Source organism: Hypomesus nipponensis, chromosome 9 (assembly GCF_054491055.1).
Source record: "Hypomesus nipponensis isolate SF chromosome 9, ASM5449105v1, whole genome shotgun sequence".
NCBI classification, from domain to species: Eukaryota; Metazoa; Chordata; class Actinopteri; order Osmeriformes; family Osmeridae; genus Hypomesus; species Hypomesus nipponensis.
The window spans coordinates 2,651,298-2,674,000 of record NC_140369.1 but is presented as its reverse complement, the minus strand read 5'-3'; the positions used below and the strand labels follow the sequence as shown (position 1 = coordinate 2,674,000).

Genomic DNA, 22,703 nt, shown 5'->3' with positions numbered 1-22,703 from the left:
CAGGGCCACAGGTCAGCAGTGACAGGGGAGATGTTTCTCCCCCCTTGTCTCCCCACTAGAGGGAGGAAGCACATTCCCTCCGAAGGGAAGTGACCCGTGTCTCAAGGGGGCTGGGTATAGACCAATCAGAGGGACGCTCCAGCTTGGTGCCTGCCAGCATCATCTTCCTGTCCTCGTCTGACAGTCAACAGAGAAGCATGACTGAACAACTCATCACCCCGCTGCCTCTGAGAGAGAGAGGAGAGAGGAGAGAGAGAGACAGAGAGAGAGAGAGAGAGAGAGAGAGAGAGAGAGAGAGAGAGAGAGAGAGAGAGAGAGAGAGAGAGGGAGAGAGAGAGAGAAAGAGAAATACAATTCGATTTGGAGAGGTCAGCTTCCCCAAAAAAGAGAGAAATTGGGTAGCATCATAACGGTGGTAGAGAGAGAAAAAGACAAAGAGAGATAGAGGAAGAGGGGGAGAGAGAGACAGTGGGTAGCATAACAGTGGTAAAGAGAGACAGAGACAGAAAGCAAGAGAGAGGGAGCAAAAGAGAGAGGGAAAGAGAGGGAGACTGTCTGTTAAGTCCCTCAGGGAGACAAACATTCCCACCATGCTTTGTGTATGACCCACACTCCAATATAGAACCTTTCCAGGAATACACACATTAGTATCTCACACACGCACGCACGTGGACACACACGCGCCCCGACACAAACACATGATGTGGCTGATATTGATATAATTAATTGGGAAAGAATAGACAAAAACAGGATTGCTGGAAAAATATATATATTTGGTTTCTGGTTAAAACATTTTCAAAGCACAAACTTCTAAATGGTTCAGAGATCTCTACAGAGCTGCCTGCCTGTGCCTAGCATGCAGAACAGCAGTGGTCAATAGTACAGAATTCTTAAAACTATTCACACTGTAACACATAAATATGTATCTCAAAACAGTTTATTCTTTTTGCTGAACTAGATCTGTGGTTCTGTTGATCCAGATTCTACTGTTCTGGGTTCTGGGGTTGTACTATTCCAGGTTCCAGCTGGAGGAGATCATGTGACCCCCCCAGGTCCAGTCATGGTCTCTCTTGTTCAGAGCTGTCCCACGGCCAGGCTGGATACTGAAGCCCTGAGTCTGCGGGATGTGGAAGTGACCTCAGGTCTCCTGGAGCAGGTTCACCAGGTGAGCAGGTGACCAGGTGACCAGGCCCCTCTACAGATCTCCTGGAGCAGGTTGACGAAGTGAGCAGGTTGATCAGGTGAGCAGGTTGACAAGGTGAGCAGATGAGCAGGTTGACCAGGTGAGCAGGTGACCAGGCCCTTTTTCAGATCTCCTGGAGCAGGTTGGAAGGGAAGAAGCCCAGCTTGCGTCCGGTGCTCACCTTCAGGTAGCCGTTCACCTCCTCCCCCTTCTTCACCACAATCTGGAGGGAGGGAGGTAGGTTGAGAAACCTTAGCAGATTGAGTCCATAATCCCATAAATGTTTCATTAGGAACATCGACTCTACAGCTGTTGTTTGTCCTGCAGGTTGATAACATGCTGTTTCGTTGATGCTGATCAATTCTTAAAGCCAGACACTGTGGGGATCATTACTGCATCTTCCACACCTGCCGGCTCTGACCCTGCTTCACTGCCACAACACTGGCCACAACACTCTGGTCCAACATACTGACACAAAGACAGACAGACAGACAAGCAGACCTGTAGACAGACAGACAGACAAACAGATAAGTAGACATGTAGACAGACAGACAAACAGATAAGTAGACATGTAGACAGACAGACAAACAGATAAGGAGACATGTAGACAGGCAGACAGACAGACAGACAAACAGACAAGTAGACATGTAGACAGGCAGACAGACAGACAGACAGGCAGAACTGTAGACAGGCAGACCTGTAGACAGACAGGCAGACCTGTAGACAGGCAGACAGACAGACAGACTGGCAGAACTGTAGACAGACAGGCAGAACTGTACATAGACAGACCTGGTCCTTCTTCAGTGTGATCTGTCCCATCTCTCTGTTTCCTACGAAGGAGCGTGTGACCTTGTAGACACGTTCCCCTGCACGCACACGGATGATATAGTTTGCTGGCAGGAAGCCAGACCTCTCCCCGATCTTCCCCTGGAACACAGACCAGGAACGTACATACCACGGGAAGGCATTCACGCCCTCTGGAACTCATGACAGCATCTGATTGGGTCCCGGGTGACAAGCTTGCTGATTGGTTGGAGGGACTTCCTCACTCACCCTCCACCACTCCTCGTTGGAGTCGTCGATGACTGTGATCCGATCCCCAGCACTGGACACACACACACACACGACACAAAGTCAGTAATGACCGTGTAGAATGAGCTGTTCAAGACAGAGCTTGGTGACCTAGACAGGGTATAGGTTATATAAAGACGGTATTGGTATAAATACAGTATATAGGTATGTTTAGACGGTAGATGAGTATGTATAGGCAGTATGTAAGTATAGAGTCTCACTGCAGGTCGAGGTCGTCCTTCTCCACAGCTTTGAAGCGGTAGAGAGCCAGGTAGTAGTGAGTCTGGCTGAACACACCCAGCTTCCCTGGCTGGGGCTTCTTACTCTGCAACACACACACACATCTAGTCCAGTTCTCTGGACACAGGTAGCTATGCATACAGGTGACAATGTAACTAGGTATCTATGCAACAGGTACCATTGTAACCAGGTGACATTGTAAACAGGTTACAGTGCACCCAGTTAACAGTGAAACCAGGTAACATTGTAACCAGGTAACAGTGTACCCAGTTGACAGTGCACCCAGTTAACAGTGTAACCAGGTAAAAGTGTAACCAGTTAACAGTGTAACCAGGTAACAGTGTAACCATGCAACAGTGTAACCAAGTAACAGTGTAACCAGGTTACAGTGTACCCAGTTAACAGTGTAACCAGGTAACAATGTAACCAGGCAACAGTGTAACCAGGTAACAGTGTAACCAAGTAACAATGTAACCAGGCAACAGTGTAACCAGGTAACAGTGTAACCAGGAGGTACCTTGTCGTCGGCTGCTGCCTTGTCTCCCTTCTTGTCTCCCTCTGCTGCTGCTGACACACAGAACGACACCAGGTTCACTGGCGGCCATGTTGAACAGCTCTCTCTGTTCCAGCTCTGGGGGAAAGGGGGCTGGAGGGCAGGGGGACTGGGGCTCTGGGGGAAAGGGGGGCTGTAGGGCAGGGGGACTGGGGCTCTGGGGGAAAGGGGGGCTGTAGGGCAGGGGGACTGGGGCTCTGGGGGAAAGGGGCTGGAGGGCAGGGGGACTGGGGCTCTGGGGGAAAGGGGGGCTGTAGGGCAGGGGGACTGGGGCTCTGGGGGAAAGGGGCTGGAGGGCAGGGGGACTGGGGCTCTGGGGGAAAGGGGGGCTGTAGGGCAGGGGGACTGGGGCTCTGGGGGAAAGGGGCTGGAGGGCAGGGGGACTGGGGCTCTGAGGGAAAGGGGGGCTGTAGGGCAGGGGGACTGGGGCTCTGGGGGAAAGGGGCTGGAGGGCAGGGGGACTGGGGCTCTGAGGGAAAGGGGGGCTGGAGGGCAGGGGGACTGGGGCTCTGGGGGACAGGGGGGCTGGAGGGCAGGGGGACTGGGGCTCTGGGGGAAAGGGGGGCTGGAGGGCAGGGGGACTGGGGCTCTGGGGGACAGGGGGGCTGGAGGGCAGGGGGACTGGGGCTCTGGGGGAAAGGGGGGCTGGAGGGCAGGGGGACTGGGGCTCTGGGGGAAAGGGGGACTGGAGGGCAGGGGGACTGGGGCTCTGGGGGACAGGGGGGCTGGAGGGCAGGGGGACTGGGGCTCTGGGGGACAGGGGGCTGGAGGGCAGGGGGACTGGGGCTCTGGGGGAAAGGGGGGCTGGAGGCCAGGGGGACTGGGGCTCTGGGGGACAGGGGGGCTGGAGGGCAGGGGGACTGGGGCTCTGGGGGACAGGGGGGCTGGAGGGCAGGGGGACTGGGGCTCTGGGGGACAGGGGGCTGGAGGGCAGGGGGACTGGGGCTCTGGGGGGGGGCTGGAGGGCAGGGGGACTGGGGCTCTGGGGGACAGGGGGCTGGAGGGCAGGGGGACTGGGGCTCTGAGGGAAAGGGGGCTGGAGGGCAGGGGGACCGGGGCTCTGGGGAAAAGGGGGCTGGAGGGCAGGGGGACTGGGGCTCTGGGGGACAGGGGGCTGGAGGGCAGGGGGACTGGGGCTCTGGGGGACAGGGGGCTGGAGGGCAGGGGGACTGGGGCTCTGGGGGAAAGGGGGCTGGAGGGCAGGGGGACTGGGGCTCTGGGGGAAAGGGGGCTGGAGGGCAGGGGGACTTGGGAGCTGGAAGGCTGGGGGGCAGGGGGACTTGGGGGTTGGAAGGCTGGGGGGCAGGGGGCTCTGGGGTGCAGGAGACAGGGACTCACCTCCCTCTGCTCCTCCCTCCTCCTGCTTGGGCTGGGACTCCTCCTCTTCCATCATCATCATCAGCATCTGGAGGAGGAGAGATGAAGATGAGGAGAAATGGATCATGACCTTCATCACAGTTATTCTAATTTTCATCATCACCATCATCACCATCACTTACATTCTTCTTGTCCTCTGATCCCTTCTTACGTTCCTTGTTGGCCATGATGACTCCCACACGCAACGTCTCAAACACAGGGTCGCTCCTGTTGGACTGGGCTGGACACACACGCCCCACACGCCAGCCCCACATACACACGCACGCACGCCCCACACACACCCACACACACACGCACAAACATCAGGAGACCAGGAGATTCCTGTCTGAGCATTCCACCCAGCTGCTAGTCCAAGCACTTGTCCTCTCCAAGTTGGACTACTGCAACTCGCTGCTTGCCGGTCTCCCAGCATGCGCAACCCGCCCTCTGCAGAGGATTCAGAACGCAGCAGCCCGCCTGGTCTTCAACCTACCCAGATGCTCCCATGTTACCCCGATCCTCATCTCCTTCCACTGGCTTCTCATCACGGCCTGCATCAGATTCAAGACCCTGGTACTGACCTTCTGAGCGGTGAATGGGCCTGCACCCGACTACATCAAGTTTCTCCTCCATCCTTACATCCCCACCCGCCACCTACAGTCTTCATCTGACAACTGTCTGGTGGTCCCACCACTCAAGAGTGGCCGCTCCCAACCCAAGCTGTTCTCCTGTCTGGCCCCCCAATGGGAGAATCACCTCCCCACCTTCATCAGAGACACTGACTGTCTTCCCACCCTCAAGAAAAGGCTAAAGTCACACTTGTTCTGGGAATACAACGGTACTTAGGAATGATTTGCTGGACCTGATGTTGGTTTCCTTCAGGAAAACAATGACTCTTATTGAGAGATTTGATGCTCTTGTTGGTTAGTTGTAACTGATTTAACTACTTGTACTCGCAGTGAATTATATTATTGTTGCTTGCTTTCCTACAGGTCCCCCCTACACTTTTGTTCATGATCATTGACCTATGTAGCTACTATTGTAAAGCTCTCTCTTGGAAATTGCTTTGGATAAAAGTGTCTGCTAAATGAATAAATATCAATGGAATGTAATGTAACACACACATTTCAAAGTCAGTAGTTGTGAAAAGTGGAGGAAAAGAGGAGAGGGACTGATGGAGGAGGAGAGAGGGGGAAAGGATGGGGCCGGGTAATGGACTGAACGGGAGGGGGCGGGGCAGGCAGGCAGGGGGCGGGGCGGGGTGGGGCAGGCAGGCAGGGGAGGGGGCAGGGCAGGCAGGGGAGGGGGCAGGCAGGGGAGGGGAGGGGGCGGGGCAGGCAGGCAGGGGAGGGGGCGGGGCAGGCAGGGGAGGGGGCAGGCAGGGGAGGGAAGGGAAGGGGGTGTTAACTCACAGCCCTGCTGGGGAGACACGGTGGTGTTCTGCTGACTGCTGTAGAGAGGGGAGCTGTAGGCTCGTCTAAACCCTGGAGGCTGGAGGAGAGGAGGATGAGAGGAGAGGAGAAGAAGGGAGGGCAGGGGAGGAGAGGAGGAAAAGGGGAGGAGTGGAGAGGCATGGAGAAGAGGAGGAGACAGGACTCAATAACTCTTTCAATCGGTCTGGCTCTCTGAGTTACACAGAAGTAGAGGAGAGAACAGATGAGAGGAGACGAGACGAGAGGAGAGAGGAGGAACCTCACAATCTTTCCGAAGCACCTCTGGAACTCTACGTAGGACTGGCACTCATGGTGGATGTTGGTCTTACAGTCCTTGCACCTCAGAGCAAACTTGTTATTCACTGCAAAACAGACAGAACGCACACACACACACAAAGTCAGGTCCTGTTCTGTTGTTCTGTGCAATTTTTGTTTATCAGGATGTATTTTCAAGAGTTAGGATCATTAAAGAGTAACTCTGCTACGTCAGCCTCATCTCAAGTGTGGCCACGCCCTGACGAGCCACGCCCAGACGAGCCACGCCCTGACGAGCCACGCCCAGACGAGCCACGCCCTGATGAGGAGGGACTCACAGACGATCATGCGAGCGCACACATCACAGAACTTGGGCTTCTTGCAGTAGTGGTCCTTGAACTTGTGGGGTTTGTCGTTGACCGGTCTGACGGGCTCAGGGGGCGGAGGCTCCTCCTCCTCCTCCTCCACCTCCTCATCGTAGATGAAGTACACCTGGGAGGGTGGAGAGACGGAAAGTGGAGAGATGGAGGGTGGAAAGATGGGAGGGTGGAGAGATGGAGAACGGAGAGATGGAGGGTGGAGAGATGGAGGGATGGAGGAAAAGATGGGAACCCCCCAGCACATATCGAATGTCAGTCTGTAAGCATGCTCACTCACATAACTCTATAACACACACACACGCAGAGGAATGCAGAGCTTTTAAAATAACCTCACACAGGGACCGACTGAAGTCCCAACTGTGTCTATAAAAGACTTTGACATTGTCCATAAATAAACACTGTTAAGCACACACATCATCACACACACACACACACACACACACACACTCACTCACCGCCCCACATATCCAGGATAAAGCCCCCAGTGTTGCCTCTGTGTAACCAATTATCTCTCGGCCTACAGTAGCTCACCTGTTCCCTGAGACGTCCTCTGCCCGGTCTTCTACAGCCCTGGTCTAAACACTCTCATTATCAGTCTTAATACACTCTCATTATCAGTCTTAATACACTCTCATTATCAGTCTTAATACACTCACTCTCATTATCAGTCTTAATACACTCTCATTATCAGTCTAAACACACTCTCACTCTCATTATCAGTCTTAATACACTCTCATTATCAGTCTAAACACCCTCACTCTCATTATCAGTCTTAACACACTCTCATTATCAGTCTTAATACACTGTTACTCTCATTATCAGTCTAAACACACATTATCAGTCTAAACACACTATCACTCTTAATGTAGTTTGTTAGGCGTGTGTGTGTGTGTGTGTGTGAGGAGGTGTGTGTTAGTGAGTGTGTGTCTGTGCGTTCCAGTGTACCGTATTGTCCTCCTCTTTTACAACATTATCAGGAGCTGGAGGGTTGTCATGGATATCCAGAGAATCCTTGTCATCCAATCTGAGGAAGAGGAGGAGGAGGTTCGGGGTCAGATGAAGGTTTATATTGTATGAAAGAATCCATCTGTTTGAACTCACTGGTCATACTGAGCCATGGTGCCTGGAGGTGACCTTTAGGTGCTATGTATTTCACCACCAGAGGGTGCTGTAGACCCAGGGAAACAGCTGTTAGGCTGCAACTGCTGTCACTCCTTGAAGATGCAGAATTCCTGCCATTAAACGGAGATGAGAAAGTTACTACTTTTAACTTTTCACTCTTAATTTTCTACTTCTTATATTTTCAAGCCAGGCTCGCAACTTAAATTGTAATCTGTATTCGGTGGCATGATCAATACTGCTTCGTCATTGCGCGCCTTTTTTCATTTCCTGGCTATCACACACAACAAACTTCTACGAAGCTACCATGGAATAAGGCAGAAGGCAAATATATTTCATTAAAAATGGTTGAAAAATATTTCTGACAAAAAAAACTGTACAAATTAAAGTTTAAAATGAACTACAAACTCGTTTGTGTCCTGTTGTGGGAAAAAAAAAGTTTTGGAACAAAAAGTTTTGAAAGGTTGAAAAAATATTATTGAAAAAAAAGTTGAACAAATATTTTTTTTTAAAATGACAGAGAACCCTTTTTTGTGTCCTGTTGTGATTTATTTTTTAAATAAGACAAAATCAAAAAGTGAAAGATGGGGGGGTTATTGAGTGCAGGATGTGTGTACTTTTGCCATCTCTCATTAAAACAGAACTATATCATATTAATCTGCTGGCAGACAGGATGAAACGGTTCAAAAGCAATGGCAGAAATGCCCTTAATATCACAACTTCACTACAAGGTATCCAAACCTTGAAAGAAGATATATTTCTAGATTCTAGATTTCTGTTTCTATTTTAACAATCTCAACCAAACCAACTGCAAACTCCTGTTGGGAATCTGAATCCAAGAACACAGTTTCCTGTCCCTGGAGAAAGGCTGACCTATCCTGGGTACAGGTGAAGCAGAACTGACCTATCCTGGGTACAGGTGAAGCAGGGCTGACCTATCCTGGGTACAGGTGAAGCAGGGCTGGGTAGGTCAGGACCAGACCCTTACAGCTGACCAGCTACTAACCTCCACAGAGGAACTCATCTTAATGCACATTCGATTGATACAGAGGTCGCGAAAACATAAACATGATGGATACGTCAAAAATATGAGAGAAGATTGAGGATCTGAAGCTCCACAGGATTTTAGTGGTTAGTCAAGGAACCATTTGTCTTTATCAGGAATGGTGCAACAATAACATCTACAATACTACAATATTATATAGCACAATTCAACAGTACCATCTCAACTAGCTTACAGCATAACACAGTAAGAGTGCAGCAATAACATCTCGACAGTATTACATAGCAGTGTAGCAATAACATGAACTAACACAATACAGTGTAGCCATGGGAGACAGAACAGCTCATATAACAGGATGTCCAGCCAGCTACCGGGGTCCTGAAGGAACACACCCAGGATCCGAGATCAACACTCAGACCTGCTGAAGCGCTCAGAACGATGTTCCTCTGGTTCCAGGTCTTCTGCTGCGAGAGGAACGTGTTAAACGTGGAACTTACGGTGAGGTTCCTGCCAGGGTCCTGCCGATCTCACAGAACAGAACGTCCCGCACGCACGTGCAAACACACGCACGCACACGCCTAGAGGTCCTGTGAAGCGCGCTGGGTGTGGGGAGGTTAGGAGACAACACTGCTAATGGAGACCAACAGGTGGTAGACTCACTCAACTATGCAGCCCAGTGTGTGTGTGTTTGAGGGAGTGTATTTGTTTCAGGGTGTGCGTGAGTGTGTGTGTGTGGGCAGGTGAGGGGTTCAGCATTAATCTGTGTTTGAATGTGTGTGTGTGAATGAGTTTATAAGTTGTATGGCGAGGTGTGTGTATGTGAGGGTGTGTGTTTGTGTCCATGTGTGTGTTTGACAGGGTGTGTGTGTTTGACAGGGTGTGTGTGTACCTCAAAGTGACTGTTGGAGACAGCTGAGGCCCCTGTCTCTGGTTGACAGGAGATGACAGCATGTGCTCTCTGTGTCCTGGGTAGGACCACACACACACACACACACACACCTTCCTGGGTGAAAGTTCCTCTGTATGCTAGTGACCATGTTAACACATTCCTATCATTATCACATAACTCTTCTAATCATCCGATCACCTGGCTTACAACACACACACACTCACACACAAACTTAGGTCACAACACACACACACACACACACCCACCAAGATTAAAACACATCTGAAATAATCACAATACCAGAAAAGCAGTTTTTTTTCCACTTTTATATTTTTTAAAACAAACAAAAAAAATAACTGATTAAATAAAATGTACAGTAGACATATGCAATCATAGTGCTCTCTTAACTACATCTGATACATTGTGCACAGCTGTCAACGAAATCACAACTAGGAGAGGGAGAAGAGGGGAGAATGGGGGAGAGGGGAACTAGGGAGGGTGGGGGGGAGGGGGAAGAGGGAGTGAAGGGATCAGGGGGTCATGGGGCCTAAACTTATCCACTGAAAAAATCACTGAATATATAGATTTATTTTATTCCTTACGTCACTTATATAAATATATCGAACCGAAAATGAACATTACTCTTCAGAGAGGAACTGAGAGATACAGCAACCCACAACAGCAGACAAGCAAACAGACGCTAGGAGGAGGGTCACCCCAGGAACAGCAGCAGACATGGCAGAGGAAGAGAGAGAGAAAGAAAGAAAGAAGAAAGAAAGAAAATTAAAGAAAGGAATGGAGGAAGGCGAGACAGGCAGAGCATGAGCGCGTATGAAAGGTTATAAATAAGTGAGATACGGGGGGGATGGTGAGGAGGAAAAAGCATGAAGAGAGGAGGAGAGAAGGGGAGGAGGGGAGAGAATGGGAGAACTGCTGGAGGTTGACTGTCCAGTGTGTTCTTGTATGTGCTACGTGACCCTGTTGCCTGGCTGTCTGTGTGTGTGTGGGGGGGGATTATGCATGTGTATGTATGGAGGTGTGCGTTTGTGTATGCCTGTATCTGTGTGTATATCTATGTGTGAATGGAAGTGTATGAGTATCTGTGTGTGTGTGTGTGTGTGTATATTTGTGCGTGTTAGCAACAGTGAAACACATGCTTCCGTGTCTTGTGCTCTGTAGGTACAAATACAAAAGAAACAGAAACACACAAAAGAACGGTAGATTAGCAGACCGACTCCAGCGCCACGGCTCCTCCTCCTCCTCCTCCTCTTCTCCCTCTGCCCCTCCTCCCCCCACCCCCTCCCCCCACCCCCTCCTCCCCCCTCCTCACTGAGAGCTGGCTCTCTCCAGGACCCGCAGGTCATAGTTCTGCTTGGCAGCTCTCAGTTTGAAAAGGCCGCCGCCGCTGTTGTTGAGTTTGAAGGAAGCACTCTGGGCAGCCATGGTGCTGGGAAACACAGCCACCACCGTGTACAGGTGGGCAGGGTCGCCCCCATCCCCCCGGCCCCCCCCGGCCCGGGGCCCCCCAGGCCCCAGACCCCCCTGGGGGTCCCTCAGCCACTGGATCTGGGCCCCGCAGAGAGACAGCTGCTGGATGAGCTTCTCAGCCTCTGGACGAGAGATACCCTCCGGCAGGTCCGTCACCTCCAGCACCCGGCTCACCACTGCACACACACACGCACACACACCAAACCTTGTTACCTTAATGGGAACATCAAATATATACCTTTTCCTGTGTAGTTGTGTTTTGTTGTATACAGTGTGTGTGTGTGTGTGTGTGTGTGTGTGTGTGTGTGTGTGTGTGTGAAAGCCTCTCTTACCGACGTCAGTGGTCCCCAGATCTGTGGAGGCAGATTTGAGGGTCTGCCTTTTCCCCCGAGCCCCATGCTTCATCACTACCTGGCTCTGCAGCACACACACACACGCAACGCACGCAAACATACGCACACGTACACACACCCACGCAAAACACACAAATAGTTAGGAAGGAGCATCATTTATGCACTTTAATGCAAATGAATACTAACAAACCAGGTACAAACCATGGCAACACCGGCAGGTGACTGAGTGTTTTGTGAAACTGTTTCAACAGAAAGAGAAAAGGTCTGATGCCCATGCCCATCAGGCAGGAGCGCTGACAGATCCCCCCCCCCCGCATCAACCAACCTCCCATGGGAGAAGCCTGGCGTCAGCCAGAGACCAGCTCTGCTGTTTAACATCACATTTGCAAGATGGCATTGATGAAACCGTGAAACAATCAGGGAAATTAATACAAAATTAAACAAAACGATTTGTGATGAGTTATGAATTGTGAACGACTTTTGACTGAGCACCATAACCCTTTCTTTGCCCAAGCTGGGGTGTGTGTGTGTGTGTGTGGTGTGTGTTATTGACCTGGTGGGAGTTGTATGTGTGTGTGTGTGTGTGGTGTGTGTTTTACTGACCTGGTGGGAGTTGTATGTGTGTGTGTGTGTGTGTGGTGTGTGTTTTACTGACCTGGTGGGAGTTGTATGTTGACTGGTTGAGCATCAGAGGAGGGGGGCACAGGCTGTACTGCAGGGGCTGACCCAGCAGAGAGTAACGACCATCACCTACACACACACACACACACGTACACACACACACACACGTACACACACACACACACACAGTAAGGTGTGTTTACTCTGTAGTGATCTTGGCTGAGGCAGGACAGCATGGAAGGGGGTGAAAGGGCACCGTCACATCTGGGTCACGGAGTTTCCCTGTGTGCCGGTGTGTGTGTGTGTGTGTGTAACAAGTCCTTGTAAATGAGTGGAGTTGAGGTGCAGTGTGTTGTTTTGACTACATGGAAGTAGGTGAAAGGTAAAGTGAAGTGGGGTCTGCCAAGGGAGTTGTGGTGTGTGTGTTTGCATATATGTGTGTGTGTGTGTGCGTGTGTGAGAACATGAATGTAGTTGAAAGGTCAGGGGACCAGCAGTTTAGATCTGGTAGTGAGGTTCACCTTAGACACCAGCAGGTGGTGTGTGTGTATATGTTTGTCTGCATGTGTGTATGTGTGTATGTGTGTATGTGTGTATGTATGTATGTATGTATGTATGTATGTATGTGTGTGTGTGTGTGTGTGTGTGTGTGTGTGTGTGTGTGTGTGTGTGTGTGTGTGTGTGTGTGTGTGTGTGTGTATGTATGTATGTATGTATGTATGTATGTATGCTTATATATATATATATATGGTGTGTATGTGTATATACGTGTGTGTGTGTGTACCTTGTGCGGGGCCCCCAGGCCGGGGGAACTGGGAGATGAGTGGGAGGGGCCCTAGGCCCGAGACACTGCTGGAGGGGGAGGGGGTGGGAGACTGGGTGGGGGAGGCCAGGGGGCTGTTCATCTGGGGACTGGCCTGGAGAGAGGGGGGAGGAGAGAGAGTGGAGGTGGGAGAGAGAGGTGGAAGGAGAAAGGGAGATGGGGGGACAGAGATGGGGGGAAAGAGAGAGAGAGGGAGGGAGGATGAGGACACAAAGTAGACTATCAGTAGAATGTTCTGTCACACATTTGAAAACATGTTTCCAATCAGTGTACCAGGTTAAATGGGTCTTAGAGCAGGGTGAGCGGTCAGGGTGAGAGGTCAGGGTGAGAGGTCAGGGTGAGAGGTCAGGGGTTATAGGTACCTGCTGTTCTCCAGGCTTGCTGGTTCTCTGCTCCAGACTGTAGTACTTGCAGGGGTTCCACTGCACCAGGGGGGGGTTCTGGGAGGGGGGTGGCCTGTTGGGGACACTGAGCTGCATCACCATCACACCGGGCCCTGGGGCTGGCACTCCTGAGAACACACACACACAAAGTTTATAATTTAATATTAAACTAAATACAGTGATCGACATTAAGGCTTGTCCGATTGTGTAATGAAGACTGAAATAGCCCAAACGGACAAGTAAAAAAATGTCTTAGTGTCAGTGCAAGCAAAAACAATGTTTGTCTTTGTATAATGCAGCTACAGTCTGACATTTAATGAATCCAAGCATTTAAGAATGGATCCGCGTGTTCTGCTGCTCGTGCCGTGAATGTAGCCCGCCGGCGCCAATCGTGTCCTCGCGATTATATCAACCTTAACTCTCTTTACTTATTCGGATTTAAATCAGAGAAAATGTTTCTTAATAAACCGAAAAATGGGCAAACACCAGGTAAGCGCTCCATCCCTCCACCACGATTAAACATCTAAATGCCTTGTATGAGGCTGGCCAGAAGTTTCCCTGGCTTCGACATGATACAGATTTGTCAACTGTCATAATTTAGCTTAAACAAATGTAGCTTAGTTACAGTAGCTATATAGCCTATCGATTGCTCTCACAGAATCAGTCGCTTTAAACCCAAATTTCATTTTGAGATGTATACACCACTGTAAACTAAACATTAGCTTTACTTCTTAGTTTTCGTAGCTTACGTTAGCTTTCCAATGAACCAGTATTTTCCTAAACAAGAATATCAAGCGAAGTTAAGTCCTTCTAGTCAGAACGGAATAAGTAACGTTAAGTAGGCCATTTGGAACGTTCGTTTGACTTAAGCTGACACAGTTCGTTATCCGGCTAACGAAACCATCTCTCGCCCTCAATATTCAGTGAGAACACGTCACATGTAGTTAATATTTACCCACGAACATTGCAGTGGTTTGTAATATGTAACCAGTAGCTATTCAACATGTTGAATGAAACATTTACGTAGCTACAGCATCAATAGACGGTACATGGAAACATACAGGAACATTTTGTTGCAGAAGCATGATGACGGTAAATGTTACATTTCTTAACAATTTTGTTTTTCATGTAAACGCACTAAAAGTTTCAAATCTTGTTTTTGTGCATCCTAAATCGGTAAGTATTACAATAATCCCCCTAAATATTTATAGAAAATGAATTGTAAACAAATTAAGTTGACATTTTACATTTTAGTATCCATCAAGGGACTGATTATTTGCTTTCTATTTTAGTGACACTTGGTCTATAACTTATGCATATCCATCTAATTGGGTGTGCCTTTGGTGAGCACAAACCATTGTTCTCTCTCATATATCTTTTGTCCTGGGCCCTGGGTAGCCCCCCTACCCTGAACTGGAGCAGAGAAGAAGAAGAGCAGATTCAAGGAGTCAGATGACCGAGTGGTAAGGGTGTCGGGCTATTGATCAGAAAGTTGTTGGTTCGATTCCCGGCCGTGTCAAATGACGTTGTGTCCTTGGGCAAGGCACTTCACCCTACTTGCCTCGGGGAGAGTGTCCCTGTACTTACTGTAAGTCGCTCTGGATAAGAGCGTCTGCTAAATGACTAAATGTAAATGTAAGAGCAAGGGAAAGGGAGAGATCTGGGCGCGGGGGGGCCCATCTAAGATTCTCGTCTCGGGGCCCAGGCAAGACTGTCAGCTGGCCTGAACGTCGCTGTCTAAAGGTTCGTCTTGGTCCCGATTGAGTTGCTTGTATTCGCATGAACGTTCCGTTTGAAGGTTGAGGCTTGAATTGAGTTTTTGTGGCAACAAGTGCCTTGTGTGGCACAAGGGAACTCAATGTACTGTAGCTAACTACTAGCTAGTTAGCTAACTACTAGCTAGTTAGCTAACTACTACACTTCTGCTGTGTGGGAATTGCAGGAGCTAACCTGAAGAGAAGGTCGTACAAAAATACAGGAGCACACCCCACAATTTCTCCAGAAATGGTACCTTCTCAAGTTATCATTTCAGATCCTCCTCTTTGTTCAAAGGAACAAGCTCTTTTAGATACGACACATGTATGCCTGTCTGTCAAGATGTCAATGTCAGAGTGACTTCAAGTAATCTGTACAAAACAAGCCCAATCAGTTATAAAATACAATTGATAAAATAATCAATTTGCTATCAGTCTATAGTTGTCTTTTTTATACATGGGCAAATGTTTTTGTTTTGGACAAGTACAAATTTTGTCTAACTTGCCCAAAAGACAAGTGGCCCAAAAAATTAATGTCAACCCCTGAAATAATGCTTTGATCAAACTCCCAATTACACCCAGCAATTCAGACCAATCACAATGCCCTCCTCTCCCCTCTCCCCCTCACCTGAGTATTGCTGCTGCATCTGTTGAGGGTTGCAGGGGGAAGGGGACGGGGTCATCTGGTACTGTTCAGAACTGGGGGACTGCAGGTACCCCACCGAGGGACTAGACACACACACACACACACATATTCATACACACACATTCACATACACACCCGACAAACACAGTTTGTCGTCCCCCCCCCCCCCCCCACCCAAAAAAAAAAAACATTCTGTGTTACCATGTCACCTTATTAGCAGACATCTATGTATTCATTTTTATATTTTTTACAGTTGCGTATTGATCAGACAAGAAGACACAGAAACAGAACAAGGGTTCGGCTGTAGCCTTCTTGAAACATACTATTGAGAACATATTTGCACGCGTGATGAACACAGCTTTTTTCATCGCTTACTTTTTTTTGTTGCCTTAGGCGCTTTAGGATTTGTCATAGGCGCTCGGTAAAACGGCTTAGGCGCGCGCCCACATTTTCTCTATGCAGGAAAAACCCTGGTGTGTGAGGGTCACTGAAAGTGTGGGCACCTTGTGCTGCTCTGCTGGGAGGGGGGGATGACGCTGTAGTAGACAGGCATGGCCCCCCCAGGCATGGCCCCCCCGGGCATGGCCCCACCAGAGAGGGGCCCCTGTACGGCCTGGCTGACTGGCACCATGACGGGGGTCTGGAACTGCTGCTGGACCACCTGCTGAGGCTCACTGGGAACCTGGAGGGGGACGGGGGGGAGAGGTTAGAGGGTATACATACTGTCTGAGCGTGTATACATCTGAGTGTGTGTCTGTGCTCAGGAAACCTGATAGGAGGGCATGGGGGGGTACTGGACCATCATGCCCTGCATCTGTGCTCCCATGCCAGGCCTCTGGGAGCTGAGCAGGGGGGGGTTCTGGGGCTGTTGCACCCCCAGGATGCCCTGGTAGCCTGGCTGCGGTGGGGGCAGCATGGGCTGGAGCCCTGGAGGGAGAAACACTTTCAGCTACAGTCACCATGAGAAACATTTTTTTAAAGATGTCTTATTGGCCTCTACTAGACAGATGGTTGAGACTGACAGGAATACAAGGGGGGGGGGGGGTGCAGATTCCCCGGGTCGGATTTGAACCCAGTGCTGCTGCGTCAGGGCTTCAGCCCAGACGACGCCGCAGAAAACCAAGGATCAGAAGTGCAGAGTTGTGACAGTGTTGGTTGGAGGAATGGTCTGTCCCACCCATCCATCCATCCCCCCCTCAATACATGTACATTTAGTCATTTAGCAGACGCTTTTATCCAGAGCGACTTACAGTAAGTACAGAGGCAAGTAGGGTGAAGTGCCTTGCCCAAGGACACAACGTAATTTGGCACGGCCGGGAATTGGACCAACAACCTTCTGATTAATAGCTCCCTAACCAATCAGCCATCTGACACCTATACTCCCCCCCCTTCTCCTCCCTTTCTGGTCCCCCCTCCCCCCCCCTCCTCCCTCTCTGGTCCCCCCCCCCCCTCCTCCCTCTCTGGTCCCCCCCCCCCCCTCCTCCCTCTCTGGTCCCCCCCCCCCCTCCTCCCTCTCTGGTCCCCCCCCCCCCTCCTCCCTCTCTGGTCCCCCCCCCCCCTCCTCCCTCTCTGGTCCCCCCCCCCCCTTCTCCTCCCTCTCTGGTCCCCCCCCCCCCCTTCTCCTCCCTCTCTGGTCCTCCCTCTCTGGTCCCCCCTCCCCCCCCCCCCTCCCCCCCCCCCCCTCCCCCCCCCCTCCTCCCTCTCTGGTCCCCCCCCCCCCCCTCCTCCCTCTCAGCTGGTGTACACGTTGTCTTCCATGTTCGATCACCAGGGCAGTAAGTTCAGGTCAGTGTGGGAGAGTGGCAAACTTACGAGACACATTCTACTGCACACACGCAATGCACACACACACACACGTTGCCAGTTAAAACTGGCACGCCGAGTCGAGTCAAGCGCTCAGCAGAACAGATACCGGGTCAGGCAGAGAACGTGACATCATAAGAACGTGTCACATCATGTCACAGTATAACATCCTGTTATAATAACAGGAGTGTGATAGTTGACAGTATGTTTTGTTATATTAACAGGAGAGCGTGTGATAGTTTATGGTATAGACAGGTACAGGAGGAGGTAGAGAGAAGGTTCTAGGTGTGCTTGTGTTCTCTCCTGACTCAGATCAAGGCCAGAGGTGAGCCCTGAGCATGCCAGCCACAGTGTACACAGAAGGTCTATTTTAGTCAGCTCATGTTTGAGGTCACGGGACACTGGCGATAAGGTCAGAAACCGGTTCATTCTGGAAGCTTCACCAAGTTTGGTGTTCTCTAGGTGTGTTTATTGTCCTCAGCTGGTGGACAGTGAGCTGTTCTCTAGGTGTGGAGAGGAGGTGGTGTTCTCTAGGTGTGGAGAGGATTCTCTAGGTGTGGAGAGGAGGTGGTGTTCTCTAGGTGTGGAGAGGAGGTGGTGTTCTCTAGGTGTGGAGAGGAGGTGGTGTTCTCTAGGTGTGGAGAGGAGGTGGTGTTCTCTAGGTGTGGAGAGGAGGTGGTGTTCTCTAGGTGTGTGTAGAGAGGAGGTTGTGTTCTCTAGGTGTGGAGAGGAGGTGGTGTTCTCTAGGTGTGGAGAGGAGGTGGTGTTCTCTAGGTGTGTGTAGAGAGGAGGTTGTGTTCTCTAGGTGTGTGTAGAGAGGAGTTTGTGTTCTCTAGGTGTGTGTAGAGAGGAGGTGGTGTTCTCTAGGTGTGTGTAGAGAGGAGGTGGTGTTCTCTAGGTGTGTGTGTGGAGAGGAGGTGGTGTTCTCTAGGTGTGTGTGGAGAGGAGGTGGTGTTCTCTAGGTGTGGAGAGGAGGTGGTGTTCTCTAGGTGTGGAGAGGAGGTGGTGTTCTCTAAGTGTGTGTGGAGAGGGGGTGGTGTTCTCTAAGTGTGTGTGGAGAGGGGGTGGTGTTCTCTAGGTGTGGAGAGGAGGTGGTGTTCTCTAGGTGTGGAGAGGAGGTGGTGTTCTCTAGGTGTGTGTGGAGAGGAGGTGGTGTTCTCTAGGTGTGTGTGGAGAGGAGGTGGTGTTCTCTAGGTGTGTGTGGAGAGGAGGTGGGGGTCTCTAGGTGTGTGTGGAGAGGAGGTGGTGTTCTCTAGGTGTGTGTGGAGAGGAGGTGGGTGTTCTCTAGGTGTGTGTGGAGAGGAGGTGGTGTCCTCTAGGTGTGGAGAGGAGGTGGTGTTCTCTAGGTGTGGAGAGGAGGTGGTGTTCTCTAGGTGTGGAGAGGAGGTGGTGTTCTCTCAGGTGTGGAGAGGAGGTGGTGTTCTCTAGGTGTGGAGAGGAGGTGGTGTTCTCTGAGGGTGTGGAGAGGAGGTGGTGTTCTCTAGGTGTGGAGAGGAGGTGGTGTTCTCTAGGTGTGGAGAGGAGGTGGTGTTCTCTAGGTGTGGAGAGGAGGTGGTGTTCTCTAGGTGTGGAGAGGAGGTGGTGTTCTCTAGGTGTGGAGAGGAGGTGGTGTTCTCTAGGTGTGGAGAGGAGGTGGTGTTCTCTAGGTGTGGAGAGGAGGTGGTGTTCTCTAGGTGTGTGTGGAGAGGAGGTGGTGTTCTCTAGGTGTGTGTGGAGAGGAGGTGGTGTTCTCTAGGTGTGGAGAGGAGGTGGTGTTCTTTAGGTGTGGAGAGGAGGTGGTGTTCTCTAGGTGTGTGTGGAGAGGAGGTGGTGTTCTCTAGGTGTGGAGAGGAGGTGGTGTTCTCTAGGTGTGTGTGGAGAGGAGGTGGTGTTCTCTAGGTGTGGAGAGGAGGTGGTGTTCTCTAGGTGTGGAGAGGAGGTGGTGTTCTCTAGGTGTGGAGAGGAGGTGGTGTTCTCTAGGTGTGTGTGGAGAGGAGGTGGTGTTCTCTAGGTGTGTGTGGAGAGGAGGTGGTGTTCTCTAGGTGTGTGTGGAGAAGAGGTGGTGTTCTCTAGGTGTGTGTGGAGAGGAGGTGGTGTTCTCTAGGTGTGTGTGGAGAGGAGGTGGTGTTCTCTAGGTGTGGAGAGGAGGTGGTGTTCTCTAGGGTGTGGAGAGGAGGTGGTGTTCTCTAGGTGTGGAGAGGAGGTGGTGTTCTCTGAGGTGTGGAGAGGAGGTGGTGTTCTCTAGGTGTGGAGAGGAAGTGGTGTTCTCTAGGTGTGGAGAGGAGGTGGTGTTCTCTAGGTGTGGAGAGGAGGTGGTGTTCTCTAGGTGTGTGTGGAGAGGGGGTGGTGTTCTCTAGGTGTGTGTGGAGAGGGGGTGGGGCGCTCTGCGAAGTGAATAAGTTGTATCATCATCACGTACCTGACTGCGGGCTGGCCTGGGCCATGGGCTGGGAGCGCTGGGCAGGGTAGGTCACTTGGTGCGTCATTGGCCGGTACTGTTGCCCCGACGACTGGTATTGTTGCCCCGTCGACTGGTACTGTTGCCCCGTCGACTGGTACTGTTGCCCCGTCGACTGGTACTGTTGCCCCGTGTTGGGGTATTGTTGCCCAGTGTTGGGGTACTGTTGGCCGGAGGAGGGGTACTGTTGGCCTGTGTTGGGGAACTGCCCTGGAGGGTAATAGGATACCTGGATCTGGAGGAGTTGGAAGAGAGAAGGAGGGGAGGAAGAGAGGAGGAGAAAAGTAGGAGAAGGTGGAGGGGAGGAGGAAGAGAGGAGGAGTAGAGGTGGAGGGTAGGAGGAGGAGGGTTAGTGAGATGGAGTGAATAAAGAGGAAGAACAAGCCATAGAGAGGAAAGGTCAGAATCAAACACCTAATCATCATTATCACCACCATCATCATCACCACCATCACCATCAGTGGCCTGAAAGGTGAGGAGGGGGGGTTGTGTGAGGGTCCATACCTGCTGAGGGGGCGGAGCCTGCATGTAGGCCTGGGTGGGGGGCGGGGGCTTGCATGACAGGCTGGGAGGGGGGAGGGGGGGGCGGTGGAGGGTGTCCAGAGGCAGGCTGGTAGCCAGAGGGTGGGGCCAGAGGCTGGCCCCCCGGGGTCATGATGTATCCTGTCTGGGGAGGGGGTGCTGGGGCAGCACGCTGGGGGAAGCCTGGTACATGGGGGCCGTCTCCGGGTTCACCCTGGAGCCCTGGACGACTGAGGGTCATCTGGGTGAAGGGAGGGGCTAGGTCCTCACCCTTGGGGAGGGGAGGCAGAGAGGGAAGGAGAGGGAGAGAGGAGAGGGAGAGAGGAGGGGGAGGAGGAGCAGAGAGGAGAGTCAGGGAGGGGGCGCAGTTAGAGGTACTTACACATACATCTGGACGAACACAGAATGATTCATCTTTCCTGTTAACACTTAACAGTTACCAGTCCGGTCTCCTCTACTGTCTGGTAATGGATGACAGAGACAAAGAAGGAGAAAGAGACAGACAGACAGAGTAGTACCATGGAGTACTGCTGGGAAGGAGAGAGAGAGAAACACAGACAGAGTAGTACCATGGAGTACTGCTGGGAAGGAGAGAGAGACAGACAGACAGAGTAGTACCATGGAGTACTGCTGGGAAGGAGAGAGAGAGAGAGACAGACAGACAGAGAGAGTAGTACCATGGAGTACTGCTGGGAAGGAGAGAGAGAGAGAGACAGACAGACAGAGAGAGTAGTACCATGGAGTACTGCTGGGAAGGAGAGACCGGCAGGAGGACCTGGGGGCAGGAGGGGCTGGAGTACGAGACAGGCTGGGGTGGACTGCAGAGTCACCACCGGCTGGAGAGAGAGGGGGAGGGAAGGGGAGAGAGAGAGAGAGCAAGAGAGGGGGGGAAGAGATGGAGGGAGAGAAATAGACGGGGGGGAGGAAGAGGAGGGAGAGAAGCAGAGAGGATTAGAACACAAACAACAGGTGTGAGAGGTCAAAACAAACAGGGCTGAACAGTTTAGTTCCACAGAATTCTGAACTAAAACAACCACAGGGTTCAAACAAAAATGTAAAACGGAATAACCATCCACTCATCCAGCCAGCCAATCATCCAACCAGCCAGCCAGTCATCCAGCCAGCCAGCCAGTCTCACCTGAGCCATCATGTGGTTTCCCATGGGGTGCTGCTGGGGTGTGGGCAGCAGGGCAGTCTGGGGCTGGTGGGCCTGGGGGGGCTGGTGGGCCTGTGGGGGCTGGGGGGCCTGGGGGGGGCAGGGCAGCAGGCTGTGTCCCTGCAGGGGGGCTGGGGCCTGGGGACACTGGTCTGGGCTCGCCTGGGGCTCACCTGGAGGACACAGCAACACTGTTTAGACAAGGTGCTGTCTCACAAACACACACCACACCGGGTTTAATATCACAATAAGCCATCTCATGATACATTTGTTCTATAACTATATAGAATAAGTTAAGCTGTATAGCTATTAAAACGTTTAAATACTCATGCAGTTCACATCTCTGGCCACTAGATGGCAAACTGCTGTATGGTATGGCAGCTCTGGTGGCTACAGGTGGTCAGTGTTATGTAATATCAAGTTCACTTGATCATTCTGTCCTCTTGGCTCTCCTAACTCCCCCCACCCCCCCTTCTCCTCCCCCCCCCTGCTCCCCTCCTTACCAGAGCGCCCTCCCCCCCCCCTGCCCCCCAGGCTGTCTCCCCGGGTGAGGATGGAGATGCCTGAGAAGCTGGAGGCTTTGGTGACGGGGGGCCGCAGGGTGCGGCTGGAGCTGTCAGAGTCGGTGCTGCTCCAGGGGCGAGGGTCCAGGCTCTTCAGGTCGCTGTCCACGCTGCTCTGCCGACTGCTCGACGCCCGGCTGGAGCTCTCACGGTTACCCCTGGAGATGGGGGAGGAGAGGGGGGGCGGGTGGGGGGAGTTGAGGAGAGAGGGAGAGGGGTTAGAGGATGTTTAGAGGGGGAAGGGTTAGAGGAGAGGATGTAGACAAGGGGAGGGGTTAAAGAAGAGGATGTCGAGAGGTGGAGGGGTTAGAGGACGTTAGAGAATGTAGAAGGGGGGACGGGCAGTTTGGATGGACAAGGTGAAGAAGAGAGTATGGAGACAGGAGCGGGGAGAACAGGGACAGGAGTGATCAGCAACAAGTGGAGGAGACCTCAGGAACTGACAGGCCAGGGGAGGAGTAGAGCAGCAGGATAGGGGGAGGAAGACTGTACATTAAGATGCAGATATGGGCTGGCGTCTACATCAAGCAACATAACCACCACAGCTAACTCCATCACACACACACACACACACACACACACACACACACACACACACACACACACTGACCCAGAGGAACACCCATGCAGGTAGAATGTGTTTAACACGGGAACACAGGAGAGAGGTGGGAT

The 22,703-nt window shown here is 51.7% G+C and overlaps 2 protein-coding genes across 6 annotated transcripts in view; both read right to left on the bottom strand.

Annotated features, from left to right (window-relative positions):
• Positions 1 to 752: 752 nt before the first annotated feature.
• Positions 753 to 9,218, bottom strand: LOC146272325 (SH3 and cysteine-rich domain-containing protein 3-like). Of its 5 annotated transcripts, none has more exons than XM_084704067.1 (13): positions 9,091 to 9,218; positions 7,573 to 7,703; positions 7,417 to 7,495; positions 6,430 to 6,583; positions 6,101 to 6,198; positions 5,816 to 5,894; positions 4,547 to 4,644; positions 4,386 to 4,452; positions 3,012 to 3,061; positions 2,476 to 2,579; positions 2,237 to 2,288; positions 1,973 to 2,110; positions 753 to 1,406 (listed from the first exon to the last, which is right to left on the bottom strand). In XM_084704067.1, the coding sequence occupies exons 2-13, from the start codon at positions 7,587 to 7,589 to the stop codon at positions 1,308 to 1,310; spliced, it is 1,035 nt and encodes a 344-aa protein (XP_084560193.1). In that variant the 5' UTR covers positions 7,590 to 7,703; positions 9,091 to 9,218; the 3' UTR covers positions 753 to 1,307. The 5 variants fall into 5 exon arrangements, with proteins under 5 accessions (XP_084560193.1, XP_084560195.1, XP_084560194.1 ...); XM_084704069.1 differs by having other exon boundaries at positions 3,012 to 3,058; XM_084704068.1 differs by lacking the exon at positions 9,091 to 9,218 and adding an exon at positions 8,965 to 9,065.
• Positions 9,219 to 10,802: 1,584 nt separating this feature from the next.
• r3hdm2 (R3H domain containing 2) overlaps positions 10,803 to 22,703 on the bottom strand; it is a 29,445-nt gene continuing 17,544 nt past the window's right edge. Inside the window, 17 exon segments of the mRNA XM_084704064.1 lie at positions 10,803 to 11,146; positions 11,303 to 11,387; positions 11,979 to 12,073; positions 12,729 to 12,861; positions 13,130 to 13,278; positions 15,533 to 15,633; positions 16,054 to 16,232; positions 16,320 to 16,477; positions 19,752 to 20,025; positions 20,295 to 20,339; positions 20,341 to 20,468; positions 20,471 to 20,537; positions 20,539 to 20,583; positions 21,049 to 21,129; positions 21,131 to 21,148; positions 21,451 to 21,641; positions 21,972 to 22,189. Coding sequence (XP_084560190.1) covers positions 10,809 to 11,146; positions 11,303 to 11,387; positions 11,979 to 12,073; positions 12,729 to 12,861; positions 13,130 to 13,278; positions 15,533 to 15,633; positions 16,054 to 16,232; positions 16,320 to 16,477; positions 19,752 to 20,025; positions 20,295 to 20,339; positions 20,341 to 20,468; positions 20,471 to 20,537; positions 20,539 to 20,583; positions 21,049 to 21,129; positions 21,131 to 21,148; positions 21,451 to 21,641; positions 21,972 to 22,189 — 2,305 coding nt within the window. The 3' untranslated portion in view covers positions 10,803 to 10,808.

Bases quoted from the DNA above. Each gene is read 5' to 3' on its own strand.
- LOC146272325 (XM_084704065.1), bottom strand. From the start codon at position 6,715: ATGTGCTGGGGGGTTCCCATCTTTTCCTCCATCCCTCCATCTCTCCAC. The intron at 6,199-6,429 runs GTGAGTCCCTCC...TCTGTTTTGCAG, and splicing joins GTGCGCTCGCATGATCGTCT to TGAATAACAAGTTTGCTCTG. The intron at 4,645-5,815 runs GTGAGTTAACAC...GTGTGTGTCCAG, and splicing joins CGTGTCTCCCCAGCAGGGCT to CCCAGTCCAACAGGAGCGAC.